Source organism: Crocodylus siamensis, chromosome 1 (assembly GCF_052110815.1).
Source record: "Crocodylus siamensis isolate JL-2025a chromosome 1, ASM5211081v1, whole genome shotgun sequence".
Classification (NCBI taxonomy): domain Eukaryota; kingdom Metazoa; phylum Chordata; order Crocodylia; family Crocodylidae; genus Crocodylus; species Crocodylus siamensis.
The window spans coordinates 245,374,019-245,400,546 of NC_143395.1; the positions used below are offsets into that span (position 1 = coordinate 245,374,019).

General features: G+C 41.2%; 1 protein-coding gene across 3 annotated transcripts in view; it reads left to right on the forward strand.

The window, feature by feature from the left end:
- USP25 (ubiquitin specific peptidase 25) overlaps positions 1–26,528 on the forward strand; it is a 158,727-nt gene that overhangs the window by 58,372 nt on the left and 73,827 nt on the right. For all 3 annotated transcript variants that reach the window (XM_090060085.1, XM_090060094.1, XM_090060105.1), the window contains 2 exons: positions 18,658–18,744; positions 26,042–26,179. In XM_090060085.1, the coding sequence (XP_089916211.1) occupies positions 18,658–18,744; positions 26,042–26,179 (225 nt within the window). The remainder of the gene's footprint in view (positions 1–18,657; positions 18,745–26,041; positions 26,180–26,528) is intronic.

Consider the following 26,528-nt stretch of genomic DNA (forward strand, 5'->3'; position numbering starts at 1 on the left):
GGTTTAGATAAGTGAGACATCATAGTATCTGAAAATATTTCAGAATATTTGAAAATAGCATTACCTTTCAAAGGCAGAGGGTGCTCTCAGTGTTATCTGCAATGTTCTAAGAATATTGGAAAATGAGTGGAGGGAGACCTGAAGGAAGAAGGAGGTGAATGGTTGCCTTGTCTTTGACCAGGGATCCTGGTTTTCCCTGATTAAAAAAAATTGCAAATTCTCTGATTTAAAACCTCTGTGATTAAAATGAAAGGCACCTCACAGCCCTCCCCACAGCCTCCTGGCCCTGCTGGTGACTCTCACTCCCCACACAGTCCCCCAGTCCTGATAGTGTCCCTCACCCCCAACTCACAGCCCTCTGCCCCCTACCCCCCAGCCCTCTCAGAGGGGGCCCCCAACTGCCAGGGCTGTGGGGCCAGGGACCCAGGTCCATAGCCCACTGCCTCCAGCAGGAGGTGGTGGCTGCTGCAGCAGAGCAGAGCCCAGTGCTCTCTGTCCTGCTGCCTGCCTGCTGTGGTCTTGGTTGTGGGGAGGGGTGGGCAGTTCCTTGCCACTGCGTGCACTCCCAGGGGGGCAGAGGGGACCCATGCCTCCCAGATCTGCGCACAGGGCGGGAGTGGGCTGTGAGCTGTGTGATGCCTAAAGCATCCCCTGAGCGTGTTGCAGCAGTGTGGGGCATAACCCTGCGCTGCTGCCCTGCTGCTGCTCCACACACAGGAGACGCCTCTCCAGGGCAGCATGGAGCTTGCAGTGGCAAGGAGATCCCCACACAGCCCTGCTGTTCTCTGCAATGCTGGGTTGCACCTGCTGAGCTGCAGAGACCCCAGGGGAGGGCAACAGGGTGGGGAGGCCATTCCCCCACCCCTAGGATGAGCTGCCCACAGACTTGTCCCACCCTATGCTGGGGCCCTGTGGCCACGCAGCCCCGAGCCCCAAGCCCTACGCATTGCCCAGACCTGCCCAGCTCCCTCCTTCTCTCCCTATGGGGGCCTCAATCCCCCTTCCCCCCCACTTACTGGTCACGTGCATATGCATGCAAATGGCACCCCCTGCCTGACTGCCCTTCTCCCACTCCCCCCAGCTCCTTTCAGGCTGGAATTCAGCCAGCCAGCAGTCAGCTCTTTGCAAAACTGAAGAATCTGCAGGTTTCTCCCCTAAAATGAGCAATCCACATTTTCCTCCAGTAAAGGGTAAAATCTGGGATTTTCTCCATTTTTCTGTGGGAAACGGAAAACCTGGGTCCCTGCTGATGATACAGTTTTATGGAGATGTTGCAATCCCTTCACTGAGCAGTGAATCATTTATAGGGCAGCAGTAAAGTGTGTGCACAGAAAAACAGGAGATGGATGACAGGCAGGAATTTGGGAAGGAAAAAAGGTCCAATGCCTAGTCATGTTGTTTTGAGTTAGTTTAGCTAGTCCAGTCAATGTGTATGTGCAATTATTGTGTTAATCTGTAGTATGTACTGTAGTGTGTAGTATGTTAATTATGTGTATCAGTAATTTTTAAAAGATGTAGAATCACAACATCAGAAGCATTTAAAAGCTGTCATTGTGATTTTTTTATGTTAGTAAAGCAGTGAAAGCAGTTTTCAGTAGTCATTATTGGTATGCCAGGAAATTAAGGTTGAAATTAGACTAGAAGTGTTGAGTAGAATTAGACTTGAAGTATTGTTAGCATGGTTAAATGAGAAATAGATCTGGCTGTGAAGCCAATAGGGATAGCAACTTTTTGTCACTGCAAGATTGCATTATGAATGGGTTATATTGCTGTAGAAACATGCCCGAGCTATTCTGACTTAGCAGGAAAGACCAAATTCTGCCACTTATACTCATTGTGAAATACCTTTTCAGTGAGCAATCCTATTAATTGTAGTAGGCTTCCTTGAAAGGAAGGGTATTGATCAAATGGATAGGTGTGTCACCATATTCTTATTTGAGTAAAACTTAATATGCTAGTAGTGAATGTAATATATTTTTTTGTATATAATACTTATGAAGTGGTAGGATTTAGTAAAAACTGAAGCACTGACATTTTAATTTCTATTTATTTTCATGGGTATTTCCAAAATTATATGTCACCAGAGAGGGGAAGCAGGAGGGTGCTTTGTGAAAATCACCAAGACAAGTTTCTTCAGTAATCTACAGCAGTTCCCTATGCAGAGTACTGTCTGATATGTTGAAACATACTTGATACATCATTTTCTTTATCTCTGCTTTTTGACAAATTGAATTAAAACCATGATATTTCAAATGCGCTTTTTTTAAACCTGAATTACAGCTAACATCTTGCACTGTAAAGAGGGAGGGGGAGGGAAAATGGTAAAAATCCACCTTGCTGTTCCTTTTGTTCTGTGTGTGGTCTTTCATGACTTGAATGGTGAACACAGCCCAGTTAGTTTCTTATTTTGCTTTTAGCCCTTATCTCTTCCAGGGTCTTGTAAACTAATTGAATGCTAACGTGTCTGAATTTTATACTTTCCTGAAGTTCTTCAGCTCTGCGTGTGTGCACGCGCGCGCGTGTGTGTGTGTGTGTGTGTGTGTGTATGCGCATGCATACACATTGTTTCTTTTTAATAGGAACATTGCTTTGATGTTGGAAAGCAGGTTTATTTTACCCCCAACATTTACAAGATGCCTTAGCATCCCATTAACTTGCTGCTTTACCAACATCTCATTTACAGATTGCTTTCCATCTTTTTGGAAATGTGACAGTATTGTTGTAAGTACTTTTTTAAAAAAATGTTAAAAATGTCAACTTTTTCAGGATATATTTTTTGTGTCCTCTGAGTTTCATTCTGTTAACCAGTGGGAACACTGAATTGTGACAGTTAGGTTCAGCATAGATTTCTATGCTATGATCTCATGTTAAGTGACGCCCCTTGTGCAACTTTATACCTTGAAAATGGATTATAAAGAGGACAGGTCAGATTTTATGGTCATCACTCATACTGTGAAATCTCTTGCATTCACAATTACAGTATTAGAACTTGGTAGACTGTAATTGTTCAGAACTAGAAAACATCAGTCGAAATAAAAATATATTTTTGTTTGATTTTTCTTAATCTATATTGTTGAAAACATGGGTTAAGTGTTGTCAGTCAACTAGGGAGAATTATGTTTCAAACAACCATACCAGTAAACTACATGTGGTTTAATTTTGGATGTTATCTAATCCAGTATTTATTTAACTGCAGGATGGATGGACTTCTTGGCTTGCATCAGCTATGTTGAAAGTATTTCAAGCTTTCTTAGGAGCACTTTGAAACCTGACACATTTGATTAGTTAACATTAGATATTATTGATCTCTCTGTTTTCATTTTTGTTTAGATTATGTTACATAGTATATTAGGAAAAACTCATAACAAAACAATCTCTTTTCCCTATCCTGCATTGTAGAAACGCTTGCAGGTTTAAGAATTTTAATGTATTGCTTATTTCAGGCAGCATTGTTTTATTTTCTCACTGTCTGCCCATTGTTCATCTAATTTTTTCTTGAATATGATGATTAATAGCTAATTCCAAATGAATTTGAAAGAGTCAATTATTTAAAACTTTAAGTTATAGATGGGTGGCAGCAAAAACTTGTGGAGAGGACTGATCATCTCTAGAAGTTATTTTATATGTAGATCGTATACAAAAGGATTTTTGTCTCTTCATTATGGATAGGGAAAATGAGTCTTTGCAAATATAACATATTTGCAAGCTGAGGTGTAAAATATACAAGCCCACTATAAACTAATACTGCATATTAGTGTTCTGTAGCTTTAATATAAGTCCCATTAAGGATTCCATATAAAAAATACAATGTTTAAACTAGACGCAGACTACAAATACATTCTTATTGATGGGGGGCAGGGGGTATAAGAAAAAAAAAAAGTTGGGATAAAACAAGCATTTCCTCCTTCTCTTACCTGCCAAGACACGACTTAAAAGCCTGGCGAGATGTGAGCCATGGGATACCCCAGGGCTCAGTCCTCGGGCCCTCACTGTTTAACATCTTCATCAGCGACTTGGACGAGGGAGTGGAAAGCACACTGTCCAAGTTTGCTGATGACACTAAGATGTGGGGTGAGGTGGACACAGTTGAAGAGCGAGAGAGGCTGCAAACAGATTTAGACAGACTACAAAAGTGGGCAGATAAGAATAGGATGGGGTTCAATGTAGACAAATGCTGGGTGCTGCACCTTGGGACAAGGAATTCACAGCATACATACAGGCTGGGGAGTTCCCCTCTTGAAAGCACTGAGGTGGAACAGGGTCTTGTAGTCATTATTGACTCCAAGATGAACATGAGCTGCCAATGCCAGACTGCAGCCAGCAAGGCCAGCCATACCTTGCCATACATCCAAAGGTGCATCTCAAGCCAGTCCAGAGAGGTGATACTCCCCCTCTGTGCAACCTTGGTCAGGCCGCAGTTGGAGTACTGTGTCCAGTACTGGGTGCCACACTTCAAGAGGGATGCGGCCAGCCTGGAGAGCATTCGGAAGAGGGCTACCTGCTTGGTGAGAGGGCAGCAGGACAGGCCCTACAAGGAGAGACTGAGGGACCTGAACCTGTTCAGCCTCAGCAAAAAGAGGCTGAGGAGAGACCTGGTGGCTGCCTATGAACTTATCAGGGAAGATCAACAGCAAATAGGTAGAGCCCTTTTCTCCTCAGCACCACCTGGGGTGACAAGGAACAATGGTAATAAGCTGGTGGAGGATAGGTTTAGGTTAGAGATCAGAAGGCAAAATTTTACAGTTAAGGTGGCCAAAATCTGGAACCAACTTCCCAGGGAAGTGGTCCTGGCCCCTACCTTGGGCAAATTCAAGAGGAGGTTGGATGATCACCTGTCTGGAGTCTTGTGAACCCAGCATTCATTCCTGCCTTATGTATTGAAGTAGACCTTGGACATGACAGTCAGGACAGGCCCATGATTGTCCACAGGAAGATGTTTTCTCTTCCTAAAAGTTTACAACCTAAAACCTTGATTTGCAAAACTGTCTCCTGTTGAGACCCATGGGGCTACTCTTGTGTGTAAATCTAGCCATGTGTGCAGTCTGTAAATCTAGTTTAGTATGTAAGATAAGGGCCTACCTTAGGTTGTAACTAGTTATAGAGGAGGGTTGGAGGGGATCAAGGTATGATATAAAATGAGTAGTTATGAACAGTTAGAAGTTTGTGCAACTTACCGATTCTGTGGTGTTTTAATTAATATATTGCAAAAAACAGCTATTAATAATTGTGTGCTTAAATGTTGGTTTAAATATTGTCTAGTAAGTATTATCTAGAGGAGAAATGCATTGAACAATGAGGACAAAACAAAATACAGAATAGTTGCATATTCTACGAGTCCTGTCCATATAGTGCAATGAGACCGGGTTCTTCCTGTGTGAAGAAGAAACATCCTGTGTGGTTACATGCGTTATGGTTGCCAGCTGTGCTGTACTTCACTCTTTTTATATTATCCCTCTTGCATTGCAGTAACAGGTGATGCGGTTGGCTCAGTTTGCAAAATGTAATTTTGCTTCTCTTAAATGGACCTCTTGATTGCAAGCTCCATGTTTCCCAATCACATTAACCAACTGGCCTAATTGAGTTTTGCCCCCATAAACCTTTTCCTTTGATAGCCCATGGCAATGGCTGATTAGTGACTCAAACACCTGTCTTAAAACAAACCTTTGTTTATTTGACTCAAATGTATATAGTATACAGTAGAGGCCTGTACATGTAATTCCACCTACCTATGCCTTGGTCTGCTTTTCTTAACCAGCAGCCAGGGTCAGCTGGTCTCAGGGAATTTGTAAGGAAAGACTGTCATTCTTGCAACATCCTATCCATCAGTCTGCATCTGCCTGCATGTTTGTCAGCTCCTTGGCAGCCTCCCATCCTTCCTGAGGCCAGCATCTTTAGGGTTTAGGATCTTAGGCATCAGACTTGGAAAGATTTAAATCTGTCTTCTATCTGATGAATCATAATGTGAACACATTAGGGGGTGAAACTAAGAATAATCATGTAATCGTAATTCTGGCACTTGCTGACCTTTGAGTGCTTGAATTGACAACCTTTAATGCGTCTTCATTTGCAGGTCCTTTTGGTTTCTTTCTTCTGGAAAAAAAAAGAAAGAAACTGAGGAAAGAGGAAAAAAACCCCAAACAGTTTGATCGTGTGCCAAAAGGTTGAAACCCACATTGTTAGCTAGGTTTAAACCTGTAAATCTATTGCACAGATATATATATTTAGATATTATTATACAAAAGCATGTTTTACAGTTCTTTCACAGATTTTTGCTGAAATCAGACAGGTGGTGTGATGCAAGGGTCCTGGGGTTCTGTTTTAGGCTTTGAAGGACAGCTGGTGCCAGTGGACACAGAAGTCTAAAATCCAGTGCCCTATCTGCTCCAAACTTCCCTCCTTCCAGTTCTGTCTCCTGTGTCTTGTTCTAGCCCCTAGGCTTAGATAGTCCAAGTCTCACCCTGTATTTTGTCTCCCATCCCCCTCATCCTGTTACACCCATTAGTTCCCAGTGCAGGTCTCCCTCCAGGTCCTCACTCCCCTTTCTCATTTTCCTCCTGTGGTTCTTTTTCGAGTTTTTCTTTCCTCTTTCTATTCATGCTGTCTGGGTAGAGCAGGAGTCTGTTACCTACAGGTGATGGACAGCTCAAGCGTGCAAAGAAGTTTTGTCTAGCCTACATTGTATTTAGTTATAACTTCAGCAGCATGTGGTGGATGGTTGCATGTGCGTTAGGATGTCAGTGGCTGGGGGAACTCGTGGTTGTGAGGGGATTGGATCAGTGGTTTGCTTGGAAGCACATAGCAATTCAGTGGCAAGTGGGAAAGGGCAGTTGACTCAGAAGCAGCAGCCCATTTTTGATGTGAGCTGCAGTAATTTTGGCCTGCTGTGCCTAAAAGCTTATCAACCTCTGGCTTAGAGCCTTCTTGTTGTGCAAGTTCCACTTTCAAGCAGTGCAGTAAAACCAACTAAAATCAGAGCTCTGCTTTGCAGAGCAATGGGGACCCACCGTTTTGGCAGGCTTGCCATAAATTAGCTGCGTACCCTCCCTAAGTGTCACTCTGACCGTCTTCCCCTCCCTATCTGCTACTCTGTCTGCTTTCTTCGCTGTGCTCCCTGCCTAACCTGCAATTTTGCTTTCTGCTCACTGCCCTACCTGCCACTATGCTGTCTGCTCTCTCTCCCCAATCTGCCATGTGCTGCACAAAGAGCCTGCCCATGCCACTTGTGGCACTTGTGCCATAGGATGGCCACTCCTTTAGGGTTCAAGAACACAACAGCAGGTCCTGTCCCAGGCAGCTTTAAAATATGAATAGGTGGGAGAAGGCATATAACATACATGCAGAAAGAACAGTGTAATGGCAGTAACTGAGGGACTATTATTTCTCCACAATTTTTTGAGGGATAGGGATTGGGCTTAATTGAGAGGGAATAAACTAAGAGGAAAGAGAAATGAAAGGAGTGAGTGTACATTGAAAGAAAGAGTGGCAAAGGACACAAGGCAGCTCTTCATCTGGTCCCAGTCAGAAGGTTAAATGCTGGCAAAATTATAGTCCCTGTTGTCAGTTTATAATAAAGTGATAAAAACTTAAGTAATCAATAGTGCTACTGCCTCTGTCTATAGTAAAATATTTTTCTATTTAGTTATAGCATAAATAAGGCAGTAAATAACTGTCTTTGGGCAGTGATCCCACTGCAGTATGTAACTTTCAGGTTTAATATTGTATTTAAACTTGTACACGGAATAGACTCATTAAGACTACAGCCACATTTGCTACCTTTGCACTTCTCATATACTTACAGAATTTGAAAGCTTTAACCATATAAGGAAATGTTGGCAGTTATGTCTTATAGTTAGTGATGAATCTTTACTTAGCTTTGAGAATATGATAGAGTAGAGGCTGACTGGTAGTTTTCACTGTTTGCCAAGACCACGGTGTGCACTAATTATTTTGGGGAACTTCCAATTTATACTTACTTTACTGCTTTCTAAATTTCATGTTATTTTCAGCTATTAAATGTTCTATAAATAGTAGCCTGGTAACACTGCTGTGAGCTATTTATTTAAAACTGTTGATTTAACCCAGGTTTGCTAATGTTCTTAATTTAGTTTAACTTTTCGGTATCAAAACCATTTCCCATCTTGCTTGTTATTCTTAAAACTTTTAGAAGAAAGCACAACAACCTGAAACTGAATGCTGTTAATTTTTAACTTGTTTAGAACACTGAATCATTGAACGAAAACAGGCAGCAACACCTAATAAAGCTGTGGGTTGAATTATTTTCCCCAAAGGTGCAAAGATCTATGGCTAAATTTTCTACAGAATGTGAAAAACCTTAAGCATTTTGGTTCTCCTTCCCTTTCTATTCTCCCTTCCACTTAACCTTTCCTTCTGCATATGTTTTGTTGTGCTGTACTGTTTGCCCTATGAAATAGGAACATATCTGTCCACAGGGGTTTTGTTTTGGAGATAAAAACTCTTTGGATGCTTTTCCTGTAAGTTTAAAAATGACCTGGCTCAAGTCCCAGTTGTTTAAGTTATCCTTCAACCACAATCTCTCTCTCCTTCCCTCTGCCCTTGCCTCCAAACAAATGACGATTTTCAGGAAGTTCTCTTAACTTTGTCAGCACCTCAGATAAGGCTATGGATAGAATTCCTCTGGTCTTTCCCCTGTTAGTAGGAAATAATGTATAGAGCCGTTGTTTCCTATGAACAGTTTTGTTGTTGCTAAGCTCTCCTGCTACCTTTATTCCCCTTGTAATTGCTTTCTCGACTTCCTGCAGGAGGGTGCTAGCACATTTTCAGCAATCAGTTCCCTTCAAATTTAAACTTCTGCCCTTAATGCAACTCAAGAATGATTTGCAATCCTTTTGGTTTAAAACTGGTTAATTGCTCCATAGTGCCTCAAAATGGTTGCTTGTGTGATCTTTTCTAAGGGATTATGCTAATACTGATTATACCTATTATAGTAGTACCTGCCATAGAAACCCATTGTGCAAGATATTGTATAAATATGCAGGAACAGACAGTCCCCATCCCACAGTATTTAAAGTATAAATAGATGGGGGAAAATATATAACACAGAAGTAGAGTGAACAGACAAACAGCATGCTATTTTCATTCAATGTAGGGGGCTAGTTAAGAGGGTAAAGGGAAATGGGAAGAGAAGTGAAGAGAAAGATGATGTTAAAAGGAAGGGCTGGGTGAGGGAGCAGACCTGTAAAAGAAAAAAACAAAAACAAAAAAAGGAAGCTGAAATGAAGAAAATGATGTAATGAGACATTTGAAGCAAGCAACCAGTTGGAAAGATTCTGTGAGTAAAGTTGCCTATACTTCACCCCACTGGATGCTTGGTTAAAACTGTTTCAATTTGGAACTTGATTATAGTCTTGGCTCGGCCAATCCCATTTTCCTCCCCCTCAACTTGGGGTGCCTGCAAATCCAGGTATTACCTGTAATACTTTTGAGCTTCCACTTTGTAATTCACTAAAAGCTTTCCTTTTCAGTGGTCTGGTCATGCTTGGTCCTTTATGCCAGGTTTTGTTTTGATTTGTTTATCTAGATAACTTTATTTTCCCTTTATTTTAACATGTCCTCCCTTCCTTGTAAAATGGAATGTTTGAAAAACTTAGGATGCAAAGTCAAGTGTCTTAGCAGTTAGGAAAGTTTGTTTTCAGACTTAATTTGACCATATACATTACTGCATAGTTGTTATTTAATAGATCCCTGTAGCATACAACAGGGATTCTGAAACATTTTAGGCTGAAGGCACCCCTCTATAGCTTTTCTGAGTTTAGTGGCGCCTTGTTTTAAAAAACGAATATATGTATTACAGTGTGTAAAAGCTAATTTTGCACATGAGCACGTTCCTTCTATTATTCCCATCCCTCCTGGTACTGTGTTTCTGCTAAATCTAGTGGGCGCTCACACACCCTTATGGGTCATCTCTACTTGCCATGGGGATGCCCACCTAGGGTGACCATTTTTTTTAAAAGGGAAAGGTGGGGCACATGCCCACCTTCCCCTCTCAGCCCCCCTTCGCTGCCGCTGGCATGTCTGGACCAGAGCTGAATGGAATGGGGGTGAGTGCGGGCTGCGGTGTTGGAACTCCCCACTGCCTTTCCCCTGGGAGTCCTTCACTGGTCACGTACCTCTTGCTTACCCAGCAGCAGTGTGGGCCACAGCTCCACACTGCTGCCATCCTTGCTGCTGCCAGGTGGACAGGGGGTGCCTTGCCATGGTAGTGTGGCCAGTGTGGGGCCCTCAAGAGCAGGGCAGGGAGCCCTGAGCTCTCAGTGGGCTGCCTGTATGTCCTCCCACCCCATGCACAAATTCGGAGGGGCACGTGCCCCACCATGCCCTCTGTCCCCTGAATGAGCAGTCCCTGGCTCTGCCACTCCATGCCCTGGTCCCATGCACCGCTCTGGCTGAGCAGTGCCTTCAGTCCTTGTTCCACTCCCTCCCTTACTGTGGGGGCTTTGATCTGCCAGCCTGCAAGGGGAAACCCACTGTTTCCCCATGGATCCCTGTGTGACACTGTGAATCCGGGACAAATGCTGTACCTGGACTGGATGTTCTCATTCCTGGACTGTTTCACCCAATTAGAAATGGGTGGTCAACCTATGCTCACCTCAGCTTGTCCCCACTTTCTTCCCTGCTCTGTGCATTTTTCTGTATACCCTCTGCAACACCCAAGCTGCCTACTGCTTTCCTAGCCCTCTCTATTCTGTATTGAGGGCTGCTTTTATGACCTATAGCAGTCATCTTACCCTCATTGTGTGGATCCCATAGGCAGCAGCAGTGGTCAATGAGCGGCTTATAGCAGGCAGACTGTATGGAGCAGGGGGGGAGGAGGCCTAAGAGTTCCCATAAGGAAATACTGGCAATGGACACAAGCAGGGGGAGGTGACCTGGGGGCACCCCCTATAAGTTAGCACTTGGAGCTTGTAACCCTCTTGCTCCCTCTACTTACTCCAGTGCAACCTTCTTTTAGGCTGGGCTGCAGTGGAGGCCTCTCCTACAGCAGCTGCTTTCTGGTCCATCCCTGAATGGTCCTTTCAGAAACAGAGGAGCTAGAGCAGTTGCACATGTTGGGGGAAGCAGCAGCACTCCTGAAATGGTCTTGTGGCATCCTGATTGAGATCACTGGTAGACAAGCTCACCCTCCATGAGGGCAGAATTAAGGTTACAGAAGCATGAATCTGAGAGTTCTCAATCTTGCTTGCTTGACTTTGCAACCTAATGCGTCTTCTCTTTTGTGTGTTAAAAAATACTTTGTTTCTAAAATCATAAAGTTTCTCCATCGTTTGTGTTCCCTCCTTTTTATTTTTGTATAGTATCTCTTGATAAACTGCAATCCTTAACTGATCAGTCTTCAGTTTAAGCCAATAAACCATTTCAACAGAGGGTTTAGTGAAGTAGGTTTTCATTGCAAACCACTTAACCTTTTATAGGTAGTTTGGTTTACCACATACAGATGGCTGTGTCTCTGTCTGATGAGGAACAGCATGTTTCATACGGTTTCTTTTTCTCTTCCCTTCTTTTCTGTTTCTGTTTCGTTTCTTTTCTTAACCTCAGTGCTTTGGTTTAGGCCCAAAGTAGAGATCAAATTAAAAAGAAATGAACAAACAAAACCAACCCCTCCCCAGCAAACTTCCTGAAAAAGCAAACAAACAACGCCTCCCCCCGCTACACACACACAATACGCAACTTCCTAGTTCATATTTTTTGAAAGAATATGCTTCTGCGTAGATAGGTCTTGCATATGATTACCACTCCCCACCCCTCACTTGCAATTACTGTAGCTGCTTCTGGAATGGATGTGTTCACCTAAATGGTGGTATTCTCTTTTTGCTAGGAAAATGCTAGTGAAACTAATTGGATTACCTGCAGTCAGCAACCTCAAGCAATATATCAAAATAACCAGGACCAAACAAGGCCTAATCTTGTTCTTTACTTTCTTAAAGAGAAAATAGTTGATTTTTCTTAAACCATCTAGCTCACTTTTAGGTGCTGTACAGAACAAAAGAGGACAATAGTCTCTTTCCTAGTGAACTAAGGACATATGAACTGGATGGCTCTGAGGAAATGCATTAAAATGTTGATTGCAGTAAAAATAATATATGACTCAAACTCATAAAACATCTTGCTTATTAATATAATCTAGCTACCATCGTATCATTGAACAATGTTCCAGACATCCATGATCACTTTCTCTTTTTGTGAAGTTGCTTTATTAGTACTACTTGAAAAGTACCTTCTTTTTTTCAGTTTCCTGCCAGTTAAACCCTCTTACATTCTTACATTTGTCTCTGGTTAGTTTTTAGGCTTTTTTTTTTTTTTAAAGCCATCTGACTCTTAAATTTTAATGTTAATTTACTGAATAGACAGCTTGTCATTTTGCACTGCTGACACATTTTCATCATTGTACACATCTCCATCATGGTGCCATCACCATAGTTAACCCAATTCATGGCAGAAAAATAATGCAAACCAGTGCAAGTCAAGGAAGAGGAACAGCTGCACTTGGAAAAGGAAACCTGAATGTGACCCCACCAATGAGTCTGCCAGCATTTAACGATATGCCCGTTTCATTCCACATAACTGCCAACACACAAAGGCTATGTTAATTACGAGGCTTTAATTGCAACCTTGGATATCTGATATCATGTTTTCAGTATTTGTTACCTTGGTAAGATACTCACTCTTGTTATTTCCTCATTTTGCAGAATTTGTTGATTCATAGGGGATGTATCGTCTCCTTTTTGTTGCATGGACAATCTTTAATCAAATCATACAATGTTATAATTTATTACTGATTAGGTAAAGATGCATCTTATGATACAGAAACCTTCCTTGTTTAACCCTGAACATCTCTTGCTCTCCGATTCTGAGAGAAAATGACTAAGTAATTAATTCCTTCAATTCTTAACCTTTACAAGCTCAGTTCAGGGATGCCATTATGAAGGATGTATAAAATGGCCTGAATTACCTGGTTATTTAGTTCCTCAATTACCTGGTAGTATGGGAAATGATAGGCTAGTAAACTATTTTCAGTATTTTTGCATAGATATATTTTTGCCTTGTTTCTTTTGAGATAGAAATGAGAAAAAAGCTGACAGTTGAATATTTTCGAGCAGTAGAAGTAGTTATGCATGTGCCATTGAAGCAGCTGATGTTAGTACTGTATGTTGACAATCTGTGAACCTAGAAATTGAAAGAATCCCTTAAGAGAATGTCTGTCTGAAACTATAATGATAAAGCCTGATTGATCGTCCTGTGTCTAGAAGCAAAAGTTAGGGATGCTCTTACCCTGAAAGACTTATTAATGTCATTACATTTCTTATAATTTTAGCATTATAGTGGCAGCTGTCACTAAACAATAGCAAAATGATTTGCTAATGTTTCTTTCATCTGGCTTGCTTTTTTGGTTTTAATGTGTTCATTGTTTGCACACATTAACAATTTAATACAATATTGCATGGTATTTGTTAACTCTCTGAGTACAAAGGATAAGGATGTTCAATGTTAAGACAGACTTCATTGTCTGTTTATAGTAATAGTTATAAAGTTGTTATTTTTAGTTTAGTAGCCTTTTATATGTCCAAATTGGAAATCAGAAGCCCACATACATAAAGAAGTTTTAATATTTTTATATCTTTATTTTATTCCTTAAACAGATTTTTTTTTTTACTTCCTTGTGATATGCTGGAAGTTGCCCCTGTGGGTATGAGCAACCATTTCAATTGTTTTAGAAGGGAAGAGGGAGCTGCTGTTCAGAAGTATGCAGCAGCTGTTACAATCTGTTACATATCTGTGATATCCTGTAGCAATGCAAGTTACCACGTTTCCCCAACTTTGACCCTGAATGAAGCTGAGTTAAAGCAAAAGCAGTTTTACTAAATTTGTATCACTACAGAATCATGCATCTTAACAGCTTGTTTTCTGTATCCTTTGGTATCACTGTGATTGTTGCATCTGTTTGTACCCTATTTTTTCCCTGTCATCCCTGAGCTGAGCCAAATGATCCCAGAATTTCTTTCGGTACTAATTGTTTCATATTACTCAATTTTGCTCTTGGATGTTTTTTGCACTCCCTTCAACCTTCCTGTCAACCTCTTGCTAGTTTCTATATAATGAAAGGCACAGGGATAGATGTCTTGTCTTTCGTCCATTCATATTCTTCCTTGTGCCCAGAGCTAGAAACCCTCTTTTACTGACTTATTGCCCTTTCTACTTCTTCTCAGGTGATTGGAACTTAGCTATTGGCTTAAAAATTAGATTGTTGCTCTTTGACTCTGCCTATGTACACACACATATATGAAAAAAAGAATAATAGATGGATAAGGTTTTTGTAATAAATGGGATTTTCAGTATTTTTGGTCATGGTTCAGAGATGTTTGAGTAACAAGAATGCTTCTTATTCACCTTTATAAGCAGACAAGTTTCTTTGGGTAAATGTGATATCTTTTATTACACCAGCTAAATAATTGTTCTTTGCTAGCTTTCGGGTACAAACACCCTTCTTCAAGCTTCCGTTCCACCCAGGAGAGCACTCAAAGCAACAACAAACTTTCCCTGTGGCTGAGGAAGGGTGCTTGCACCTGAAAGCTTGTGAAGAACAATGTTTCCAACTATTTAATTTGTTTAATAAGATATCACATTTACCCAAGGAACCTTGTCTGCCTACATCCTTAAACCGACAAGGCTACAACGAACAACTCTTAGTCAGCTTTAAATTCCTAAAAGAGGGATGGATGCTTTTACATGATTGTCACCGCACTGAGAATTCAGTTAATTTTATCTGGAATATTGGCCTCCACCTCAAACATGCAGATTTTTAATAGTAAATACTTCATTCTGATGACTAAGCCTGTGTGTAACAATGGATGCATATACTTTCTTATTTGTGGCACCATAAGTCAGTTTATTTTAAATATTTTGGTTTGTAGGGGTGCCTGTCATATATGAATATATCTTTTTTGGATGGAGTTTAATTTATTCTCCTTCAGTACAACTTTGGGGCTTAACTCTCCTTTCCAGGTTTCTTTCATGATGGAAACTTCTTTCTGATGTAAAATATATGGTGATAAAGATGACTCATGTCTATTTTGTTTTATTAGAGATAAAGGTATGCAAGAGATTCAGAGAGTAAAAATTTCACATAATATGTAAATTTGCAGAATTCCTAGGTTTAGGGTAGGAATCCCTATTTCATACAGAGAAAGAAAATTAATGATGATATTAGATTTTTCAGAATCATCTTGATATTCATTATTTTGTGACATCCAACCTTAACAGTGATGCTCAAATGTATCTTTAAACTGAATTGCTTTCTGTGCTTGATAACTTGTGGTTCCAGTTTTGCTAATTTTTAGGTAGTCATGTTATATAAAATAGGAATGAGAGAGAGGGGAGAATTTGAACTTATCTCTAGCAGTGCAGGTATGAATCACTTACCTTCCAGGAAGAAGTGGGGCTTTTATAGTACTTTTTTCTAATGTCTTACTGATCTACTGTACTGAGAGACATGCGTCTTCAAATTCATTTTTGCTCTGTGCTTACCCATTGCTGATGTACATTTTCACATTGCTTAAGAAATAGTTTTATATTTATTCATCCTCCTTTCCTATTGATAGCCACATGTATCTTGGTAAGGAATTCACCAGAAAGTTAGGACTAGGGGGGGATTTAGTAATTTCAGGTTTCATTGCTCAGTCTCATGTTATCTGGTGACCGGGAATATTCGTATAGGGTAAGGATATCTGGCTTTAATCATCCTTGCTAGCAGGATGGCATGAGGCTGGCCCATAGGCTGGATCAAGCCCACAGATCCTCACCCCCTTTTTTTTTCCTCCAGCATACCTGCCCTGGTGGCCACCCCAGCCAGTCTGAGACTCGTGCTGTTTATGTTGGGAGAGAGAGGGAGGGGATCCATGGCCCTGATCCAGTCCATAGTCCAGTCCTGCACCATGGCCATGTGCTGTGCTCCCTGTGGGTCTGATCAGACCCAGGAGGAGCACCAGTGGCTGGATGGTGGAGATTATGGGCTGGATCTGGCCCTTGAGCCATGTTTGATATCATTGATACAAGGTGTATTTATTCCTGAGCACTTGATTCATTTTGACTAAATGAACCAAGTGGTCAGTAATGAATATACCTTGTATCTGTTAGTGTTGTTATTCTCATTTTAGAGACGGGAAGGTGAGTCATAGGAGAGAACTCTTTTGGTTCTCCCACCATCCCTGCACCTCTCACAAACACTTTGGGGGTGGAAAAAAGCTCACCTAAAGATCAGAACATCCCTGCCTTTCAACTAAGGTTAAAACAGGTGTTGATATGCGTTTACCCAAAGAAGAAGATCTCTGACAAATCCGTGGGGTACCACAATTGTTTTTCCTAGTATTTCTAAGGCAGGGATGGGCAAAATGCAGCCTGGGGAGCCGGATGCGACCTGACAGGCCCCTCTATCTGGCCTGCAGGGCCCCTAAAAAAAATTTAGAAAATGAATATTTGTCTGCCCTGTGCTGCCTGTCATGTGGGCCTCGATGGCTTGCCAAAACTCAGTAAGCAGCCCTCTGCCCAAAATAATTGCCCGCCCCTGTTCTAAGGTTAAGTAATCATAAGCAAAAAAATGCCTTTCAGACCCCTTCATAAGTTTAAAAACAAAAAACCCCAAAAGCTTTGCAGGACACCCATCTTTTCTCTTTCTAACAAGTATGATTACATATACCAGGTATGCTTTGTACAGATTTACAAATTAAGTATTAACATTTTTAACTTAGGTGCCATTCTAGAAGTTCAAGCTGAATGATGCACAGCTGTGTGAGAGAAGATGTAATGGCATGCAGTTGATGGACTTTTCATCAAATAAATTATAGCAATGTCATGCGTACAAAAAAAAGCTGATGATATTTAAGGTGCAAAGAGTAGCCTCCCTCCGTGACTAATTCATCTACTGTCATACTGTCCAGCAACTGAGCTAGCCAAATAGATGTACACATACACACATTACAGAAAACTGTACACAAGTAAATTAATTTAAATTAAATTCACAGTTTTGTCAGTATAATCAAGTGTCTGGTTCTGAATTATGAACATACAATCTACTAAGCTGAGCCTTTTCTTTTACTTCAGGCCTAAAAGAGAAAATCATGTTTAAAAACTGGTTTTATACACTTTGTTCTATGTTTCTTTTAGAACAGATTTTTCTCGAAGTTCTTCATGCAGGTTATTAAGAAATATTTAATTTGGTGATTTCTAGATGTGTAGTTTCAATTATGGCTCATTTTTACATGATTAAATGTGGCCTTTTTGTGAAGTAGTAACAATTGTACGTTGCTATTTGTGTAGGTCTATTAAAATCCAGTAAGTGAAGCTGTTCAGTCAGTAAGGTACTTATTGCCGCATATATGGTCAAACTAGCAAGGTACCAACTTTACTGCAATTAGTGAGTTGATGATATTGTTGAGTTAAATTTTCTGCTGAGGCATGGAGGAGGACAAGCAAGCAGAATCTGCTCCAGTTTATATAAACAGGCAATCTGGCTTAGTTTGTCCCCAGGGCAGGGCAGCGCAGGCCAGGGCATTTAAGACCCTATTTATTCCAAAGACTAAGAAACATTTTCCCCATATTTTGCTTATACCTTTAAAGAGCAAGCCATCAAAATCTGTTAATGGAACATACAGCATTCAATTTTGGTTGTTTCCAAAACAAGTAGTATCCACTGTCAATATTTACCTATTTGGCTTGAGCAATAAATATCCATGCCAAATGAGATCATGCAATCAGGCCAGGACAATTTATATGTTCTCGTGAACCATATATTATAATGTATAATAAACATGGGCTCTAAAAGAATTAAAACAGGATCAAGTTGGACAACTGATCTTTCATAACATAGAGCAGAGAGTAAATCCACATCGAAATCTGAAAGATGTGTGTCCTTCCTTTCTTCAAGTCATATTCTTAATGGGATTTTATAGTTGGCATCTCAAAATATGGGTTAAATCATTCATGTTTGATTTATACTAGCCTGTTACACTCTTGATTAAGTTTCTCATCTCTTTCCTGCTACTCGACAAAGCAGCAAGAAACAGTTCTTCTCTAGTATTAGATATTTAGCGACAGGGACTCAAAAACAGTGTAAAATAAGATCTGCATTCTTCACAGAATTATGTTAGTGTCTCAAATTTCTGTAAATACTTAAAAGCATATGCAGTAAAACAACCAGGAGCTTTAACTATTTACAACTAAACAACTTCTGTTTTCTTTCTTGGACAACCAGCGTTTTTTAAAACTGACTTCAATTGAAATTTCAGATACCGAAAGCAAGTTATATCATACATATCATACCGAGTTCCTAATATTATTTATCTTTACGTGTTGTGCATGCGCACATGTGTGGGTGTCTGTGTGTGATGCAAAAAGCAAGGGTTTTTGTAGGTGATACATTTTATTGAACAAACTGCAGGATAGAGAAAAATTTACACAAGGTGTTGGGTATAAGGGTATCCTTTTTCAGGTCTGAGAAATGACTTCATTTTGACAGTAAATGTTGTCATCAAAAGCAAACACATCAGCAAAGATCTTTGCTAAAGCATACTGGCAGCACTTTTCTGCAGAAGCATTTACATATTTCTTTTTTTTTTTTTTTCCCAGTCATTGTTTAACCTCCTGGAGTTTCGAAGACTAGTTTTGAATTACAGTCCACCTGCAAATGCTCAAGATTTACCTCGAAACCAAAAGGTAAAATTAGAAAAATATACTTCTAATGATTACCATGGCATTTCTGTTTCAGCTCAGTTTCACAGTATGTGTCTAATATCAAATTGTTAACATTTCATAGGCACCAAGTTAAACACTTTGAGCTTAGCTGTAAGGGAATATTTTTCTGGGGCATTATGCTTTCATGATATCGGATGAAGTCTGGAGATCTAGATTTTGTTTTCAGTCTGTATTTGTAGCTGCAAGGTTTTGCTGGTGTAGCTGTTTTGTAATCAATTATGAAAACACATCTTGTGTTGGTGTTGCATATACTAAATATATCCATTTATCTCCTTAGTTTATTCTGACTCACTGGTGTCAAAGGTATGACCTATAGGCTAGATTTTGCTGTCAGAACCATATCCTCTGGCTTGCAGCATTGCTTGCCACATCCATCCAGCACATACTGGCTTGGGTCAGTGTGCAGAGCCCATCTGGTGCAGGCTGCACACAGCACAGGGCCAGGCAGGGGCATGTGCTACATATGGCACCTGTGCTGCCTGCGCCACGCATGTTGGATCATGGGGCTGGTCCTGGTCAGGTCCACAGTTCATGCCAGATCTAGCTGGGTCCAGTGCGCAGGTTCCACATGTAGGCTGCACCTGAGACTGGCCCCACCCACGGTATGCCACGCATGGGACCGCTGTGGTCTGAATATGGTATGTAGAGCTGGTGTATGCATTGCAAGCAGCACACATGGCTAGTCCAAGCAGTTCACTACATGGATCTGGCGTATAGGGCCAATCTGTGGGCCTAATCGAGCCAGTAGAGTAGCTCTGTGCCCCTCACCTGGCTTCTGGAATGGGATGATTTTGACACCCCTGTTCTAACACCTCTCCCCTTCTCTCTCCCATCCCATCCTAATATGAAGTGGGTTACCCCAGTTCTGAAGGCTTACCATAATTAGTTACAAGTTAGACCTCATCTCACCCTGGCCAGCTCTGTTTTGCCAGCAAAATGAGTAGTGTAGTAGGTCTAGCCACAAGTGTGATTTCCGCCCCCCCCCCCACAGGTATTAAATTACCTGCCATTCTGGATTAGAAATTTAGTGCTGATAGTTAACTCATCCTTTCCCAACAGATTTGTGAAGGACTTGGATAAACACTGGCCTTTTTTGTTGACAGTACTAGAACTGGGCTTGGAGATGAATTCTAGGTTCTGCTTAAGACTTCTTGTGTCATTTTGGGTGAATCAGTCCCTCTGACTCAGTCCCCCATATGACAGAATAGGCATAATAATAGTTTCCTCCCTCCTGGATGTTAGAGGAAATGCATAATTACCTGACTTACTCAATTGTATAGTGTTGAAAGATAGGGAAGGCAACAGTGCAAGCATGGTTATGCTAATGACCTGCTGTTTAGAGTCTGAGGAACACCTGTGGTCACTTCATATGTCAAACTCATACACTTGTTCCCTGGTTCAGGAGGAAGAAGATAGCAGATAATAATGCATTTGGGTGAAGATAAAAGGTGAAGGATGTGGCACCAATATAATGGATGAAAGAATGATTTGGATGGATAATGACGAAATGGATAAAGATGAAAGTAGGAGTCACACCTGGCAATAGAGGTTAAAGACAAGAAGAAGAATGTCTCTAAATACATTAGTGAGAAAAAAAGACAAAGGAAGCTGCAGATCTACTGTTAAACAACTAGGGGTATATCTAAACAGAAAATGCAAGTAAGGCAGAATTACTAACAGCTAGTTTGCATCATTCTTTGCTGTAGAATTAAGCTCCATCCAGATGTTTAATAATGGTTACTTGGATAAAGAAGGCAGCAAGCTGAAGGATGAAATAACAGGACAGACAGTTGGAGAGTTGTTGAATATATTTAAGTCATCAGGGCCTGTGAACTGCATCCAAGGCTACTGAAGGGACAGGAAAAAGAGATGTTGGAGCCTTTGACAATGATATTCATCAAGTTGTGAGAGGTGGACATGGTACCAGAGGACTGGAAAAGGGCCATGGATGTGCCCTTCTTTAAAAGAGGCAAAAAGGGGAACACAAGAAACTACAGATGGTTTAACCTCACCTTAGTACCTGGGAAGGAACTGGAGCATATCATACAGAAGTTAATTTGCAAGCATCTGGTGGAGGGGGCATGGCCCACTTCCTGGGATCTTCTGACTGTATTAACAGCCTTTACATCAGGAAGACATTGGCTACTGTGGTTCCCCCTGCTTTACCTGTGGCAGGTTAGAGCATTATGTCTTGGGTTGTATCATGGTAGACTGGTTTTGCTAAGAGGTTAGACCATAGATTTGCACAGTATGGCTTGGATAGGGCTGATCGTGCCCAAGGCAGGGGATTGGAGTAAATGACCTATGGGGGTCCCTTCTAGCTTTATTTCTCTGTGATTCTATGAAAGGCTGATCATAAGCAGCCAGCATGGATTTACTAAAAACCAAATTGTGTCAAACAAACTTGATCTCCTTTTTTGACAAAGTAACTACTTGGGTAGATGAAGGAAATGTCGTGGATATAGTGTTGCTGGACTTTAGCAAAGCTTTTGACAAGGTCCCACGTGACTTTCTCATAAACAGATTGGAGAAATGTGGGCTGGACAGAACTGTTATAAGGTGAATAGACAACTGGCTTACTAGCTGCAAGCTAAGGGTAGTTATAAATGGATACATATCAGAATAGCAGGAGGTTTTGAGTGGCGTTCTAAAGGGGTCTGTACTGTGTACTTTATTGATCTATAAACAAATGCAATTAATTAAACGTAAATAATTAAATTTATATTGTTTATTAATAGATGTATTTACTACTAATTTGGATGCATAGAAAGCTTCTTGAGCATGTTTGCAGATGACATGAAACTGGGAAGGACTGTGATCACATTGGAGGACAGGTGTGGAATTTGGAAGGATCTTGGAAGTTTGGAAATCTGGACTGGAGCTAGCAGCATGAATTACAATACTAACCAATGCAAGGTGCTACGCTTCAGGAAGAATAATCATAAATACAAAATGGGTGACACTTGACTGGATGGCAGCCCCTCAAAGAAGGATCTGGGAGTCTTAATAGATCAGATTCAATACGGGTCTGCAGTGTGATGCAGTGTCAAAAAAGGTGAATGCTGTTTTGGGATGCATCAATAGAAGCATTAGGTGCAAAAGACAGGATGGCCATAATTTGATAATTCTGGCCTATGCAAACAACCTGGTCCTCACTGCTGATGAGCCCAGTGATCTCCAGAGGATGCTAAGTTCTGTGGTAGCTGGGTGGATAGGGCTTGACTTCTTCAATGCCTCCAAAATGTCTCTCTCTGCATATCAACTGAAGGGAAAGAAACGCAGTCCTGGCTGCTACTGGCAAGACACAGGGTGAGCCCATGAGGCACCTGAAGGAGAGTGAGGCCTACTTCCATGGGGGCATGCCACTAGTCCCCTGGTGAGACAGACTCTGGAAGAGATTATCCCTGGGATTGTGCAGAGCGCCCACAAACTCGACTCCTCCCTGCTGGCCTCCTGGAAGAAGATTTATATTATAAACACTTCTGTTTCTCATATATTATTGTTCTTGAGAAGACACCAGTCCCTAAGACAACTCTCAAGAAAGGAGATGGTGAAATCATGCAGTTCCTAAAGAAGTGGGTGAATATGCTATTATGGGCCAGGATGAGATCCTGCTTATCCCCTATTTGCAGAGGGTTACCAGTGTCCTTCATATATAGGAGACCTCTATAACACTGCAGTAGTCACCTATGCCTTCTGCCTACTGACCTGCCTCGATCTGGTACACAACATTGCTGCTGGTGCCCTGAAAGAGACACCAAAAGGAAGATTACTAGGCCACCATCCAGCAAGGACCAGGCCATGTGGCCTCCAACAACTAGCTCAGGAAAGTTTAGATGAGGTGGCAGGGACTTCGTAGGCTCAGCTCCACAGTAAGGCCTTGCCATGTGGTGCCTTGGGAAGTGCATCAGCTCTGTGTCAGTGCTCCAAGAAATGGTGTGAGGAGCGGTAGGTGCTGGAGGTCTTGGTAATCCCAGCTCCAACTGACAACCAGATCACTATTGTTCCTTGAGAGGTTCCTGAAGGATCCTATGCTGCCTAAGTACTTCTATGACATGAAGTTGAAATCTGACCAGGACAGGGTCTTTGAGGTCACCTCAAAGTGGCCACACCAGCAACCACTTCATGCTCTATGGGAACTTCATGTGCTTTGTAGAGTGGTGCATCATCCAATGAGCCTGTCTCAGATGCCTGTTGGCGTCATCTGATACATCTGACAAGATAAGAGGTGTCAAAGGTGTGGCTACAATGGTGAGACCCTGCTCCATATCTTGCGCAGCTGCAAGCTCTGTGCAAGAGTGTGGCAGCAGCATCACAACACTACTGGATCATTCGGTAAAGGCCATCTAAGCATCAGTAGCCATGAACCACAGTGTTGCAGGCTGTAATAAACAGAATGGGGTGCACAAACAGTAGGCCTGTGCAACGCGGAAAGTGTTCAGTTTGGATTTGGATTCGGTGATTTGGAGGGACGTTATTCGATTCAGTGACTTGAATCACTATCCAGATTCAATTTGGCCAAATTTGAATGCAAAGATATTCTATGCCAAATCTTATTCGGCCATAGACTATACAGGCAGGCAGTGCTGGCAGCCATGGGAGAAGCCGCAGGGGCTGCGGGGGGATGATTGGGGAGCTGGGGGATCGAACTGGGAGCTAGAGGGAGACCCCTGTTCCCCCCAGTCCCCAGTTATTCCCTTAGCTCCCAGTTCCATTTCCCAACTCCCCAATTATTCCCCTCAGCCCTTGTGGCTTCTCCCAGGGCTGCCAGCACTGCCCACTTCGCCCTGGTCGGGGGGCAAGGGGGGCAGCTGGGGAAGCAGCTGGAAGAATCATGGCTTCTCCCGGGGCTGCTGGGGCTCATCCAGCTGCTCCCTCCAGCACTGCCTAGTGCCTGCCTATACAGTCTATGGCTGAATCTCTCCAAATTGCTCTCAATCAATTTGGAGGCTTTCAATTCAGTTTAGAGAGATTAATGGGTCTCCTGATTCAATTTGGATTCAGAAATTTGGCTGCCAAATTAGGCCGAATCACCTCCAGATTTAATCGGCTACTGAAACTTTGCATAGCCCTACCAAACAGAGTTCTTAGAAGTCAAAATATCTTTTTATTATGGGTCTGAAGATTGCTTTTGTTAGAACAGGGACCTGATTCCCAACTAGGCTATTTAGACACTACCGTGATTCAAACTTAAAACTTTATTAGAAAATGTTAAAAATGCTGGCTATTTACATGGTTGTGTAGAGATGGAAGAGAATACAGGACCTTGTACATGGCAGCTACATAGGTTCATAGATGGTATATACTGACATGATCTAAAACATGCTGTTTGCCACGCAGCTTATGTTAGCCTTGGGGTGCAGCTGAAGGATGCAAGACTGTCCATTCACATATACCCTGATCAATCAGAAGTAGGAACGGGATCTAGAATATTCTGAGTTCAGTATATTCCAAAATAAAATTTAAGAAAGCTGAGTATTGATATGGATGCATATTAATAGAAAAATGCTTTTAAATCTGAAATCTTGATCAGTAAAGTAGTTTACAAAACTAAGATAAAATACAATTTAACAATTTACTGCTGTAAAATAGCATATGGAACATAATAGCATAATGAATTAGGAAAATGCAAATAGAAATCTGATTTGAATGTAAAAAGTCATAAACCCTTCCCCAAAGATTTAAACTTTGGAAAAAGAGCTTTGGGTGTAGTGCAGCCATTATCTTCCATTACTTTTGATTCTGCAAATGTTGCCCACACCTGGGAATGCTGGAAGAACAGGTAACAGATATGTGGTGATCTGACTCTGAAAGCTAGCATGCAAAGTACAGTAGAAATTATTATTCCTTTTTTAAATATAATGTATAGCATAAGTTTTACCCAAAACATTCTCACACGTACCAAGCATCTTTCCATAGAACTGCCTAAGCAAGTTTGCTCTTTATTTGACTGTAGTGTGCAGTTATTGTCAGCAGGTAATTTATGTTTGACTAGTACCCCAACATCTGTATAGGATCTGGATGCCATTATTCTTACTGCAGATACAAATCTTGTATCTCCCTCAAACTCATGACCATTTATCAGCAACCCCTGCTGAAGTAAGAAAGGTGTGGCTGATATTGTATAGCACCTGTAATGCTATGGTTAAATCGGAGGTGTCCGTCCATACATTTCCATTTACTGTACTTTTCTTTTAGATTTTTATAGGTTAAAAATATTGCTGGCCTACTTCTACAATTTTTTATTTATCACTTTAGTGTTGGAGAACTGCAAAATCCCGCACAAGTATTTTAACTAAGTCTGTCTACATGTAAGAGCAGGCTGTTTCATGTTGCTCCTAGTTTATCAAGGCCAAGGGTGATGATGGGCACAAGCCTTGGAAACTTAGTCCTTTGAATTTTTTACTGTCATAAGTACAACTCCAGGAGGTCCTCCCCTTGCAAACACCAGCCCTTGACAAATAACCAACTAAATTTGGCTTTATAAAACCTAATTTTCAGGAATCCAAGTTTGACTGCAGTCTTTTGAGAACTTTATACCAATATCTGTATTGTAGCTTGACCCAAACAAAATGCTTGTGGCACAACATGAGCAATACCTAAATGAATATTGCATATCATGGTGGTACACAAAATGTAGGGTATAAATAGCTATTGCCCTTGTGCTGCTATAACAATTTTTATGTTGGTAGAGAGGGAAATCAAACATGTCTGTACCATTTGCCATGCCATAAGTGTCTTAATTTATGTCGCCAACTAAAGGGTAGTAATAGTTTCTGCTATTTTATTGCAGCAGATGTCTGTTAGCTTTATAGTGTGAGAGTATGGACAGCCCAGAGCTGCCCACACTCTCCAGCTGCTCCAGGCAGGTGTTCCTGAGGTTAAGGGGCCTGATCCTGCATGTCCTAGGAATTCCCATGAAGGAGCGGGCTTCTTTAGCCCCGGGAGTACCGCTTGGCATTCCTTGCTTCCAGAAACTCGTCCCAGACGTTTCCCAGGGTGGGTCTCTGTAAATGGAGAACTTGTTGCCTGTTGTGTTGCAGGATCAATGGGTAGAAAACCAGGCTATGTGTTTTGTCCAAGGCATCAGATCAGCTTGGCTGGGTCACGTCCTGGCCACAGCTAATCTGCTTCATTGTGTGATGTCTGTTCTACCCTGTAGTCACATACTGCATGTGCCCAGTTTCTTTTTTACTGTTAAAAGATTATATATGTGCAACTATTTTGCATGAAATACTTTAAATCTTTTCAAATATAGGAACATCGGAATTTGCCTTTCATGCGTGAGCTGAGGTATCTATTTGCACTTCTTGTTGGCTCAAAGAGAAAATATGTTGATCCATCCAGAGCAGTTGAAATTCTTAAAGATGCTTTCAAATCAAACGACTCTCAACAGGTAACATTTAAACATTTATAAATAAAATTGGTCATTTTTTGTATGGCTGTGTCTAACAGATGTTTAACATAACATGTTTAAACATACTATATAAATTGCTGCTGATGGAAACTGTTTCACTTTGTTCTCTTTCTTTTGATTGTTGTCCCCATGGAATATGGTATGACTTCTTCGGAGTGTCAGTTTCAGACACACATACTCTCTCCACATACCAGAGCAAAACTTGCAAGTAGAAACAACCTCTCATAATCTTTGTTTTTAAATTAAAAGAACAAAAACATGTAATAATTATTTTTATCATTCACATTATTAAAAGACTTGCATTCTAGAGTTTCACATTCAGAAGTAC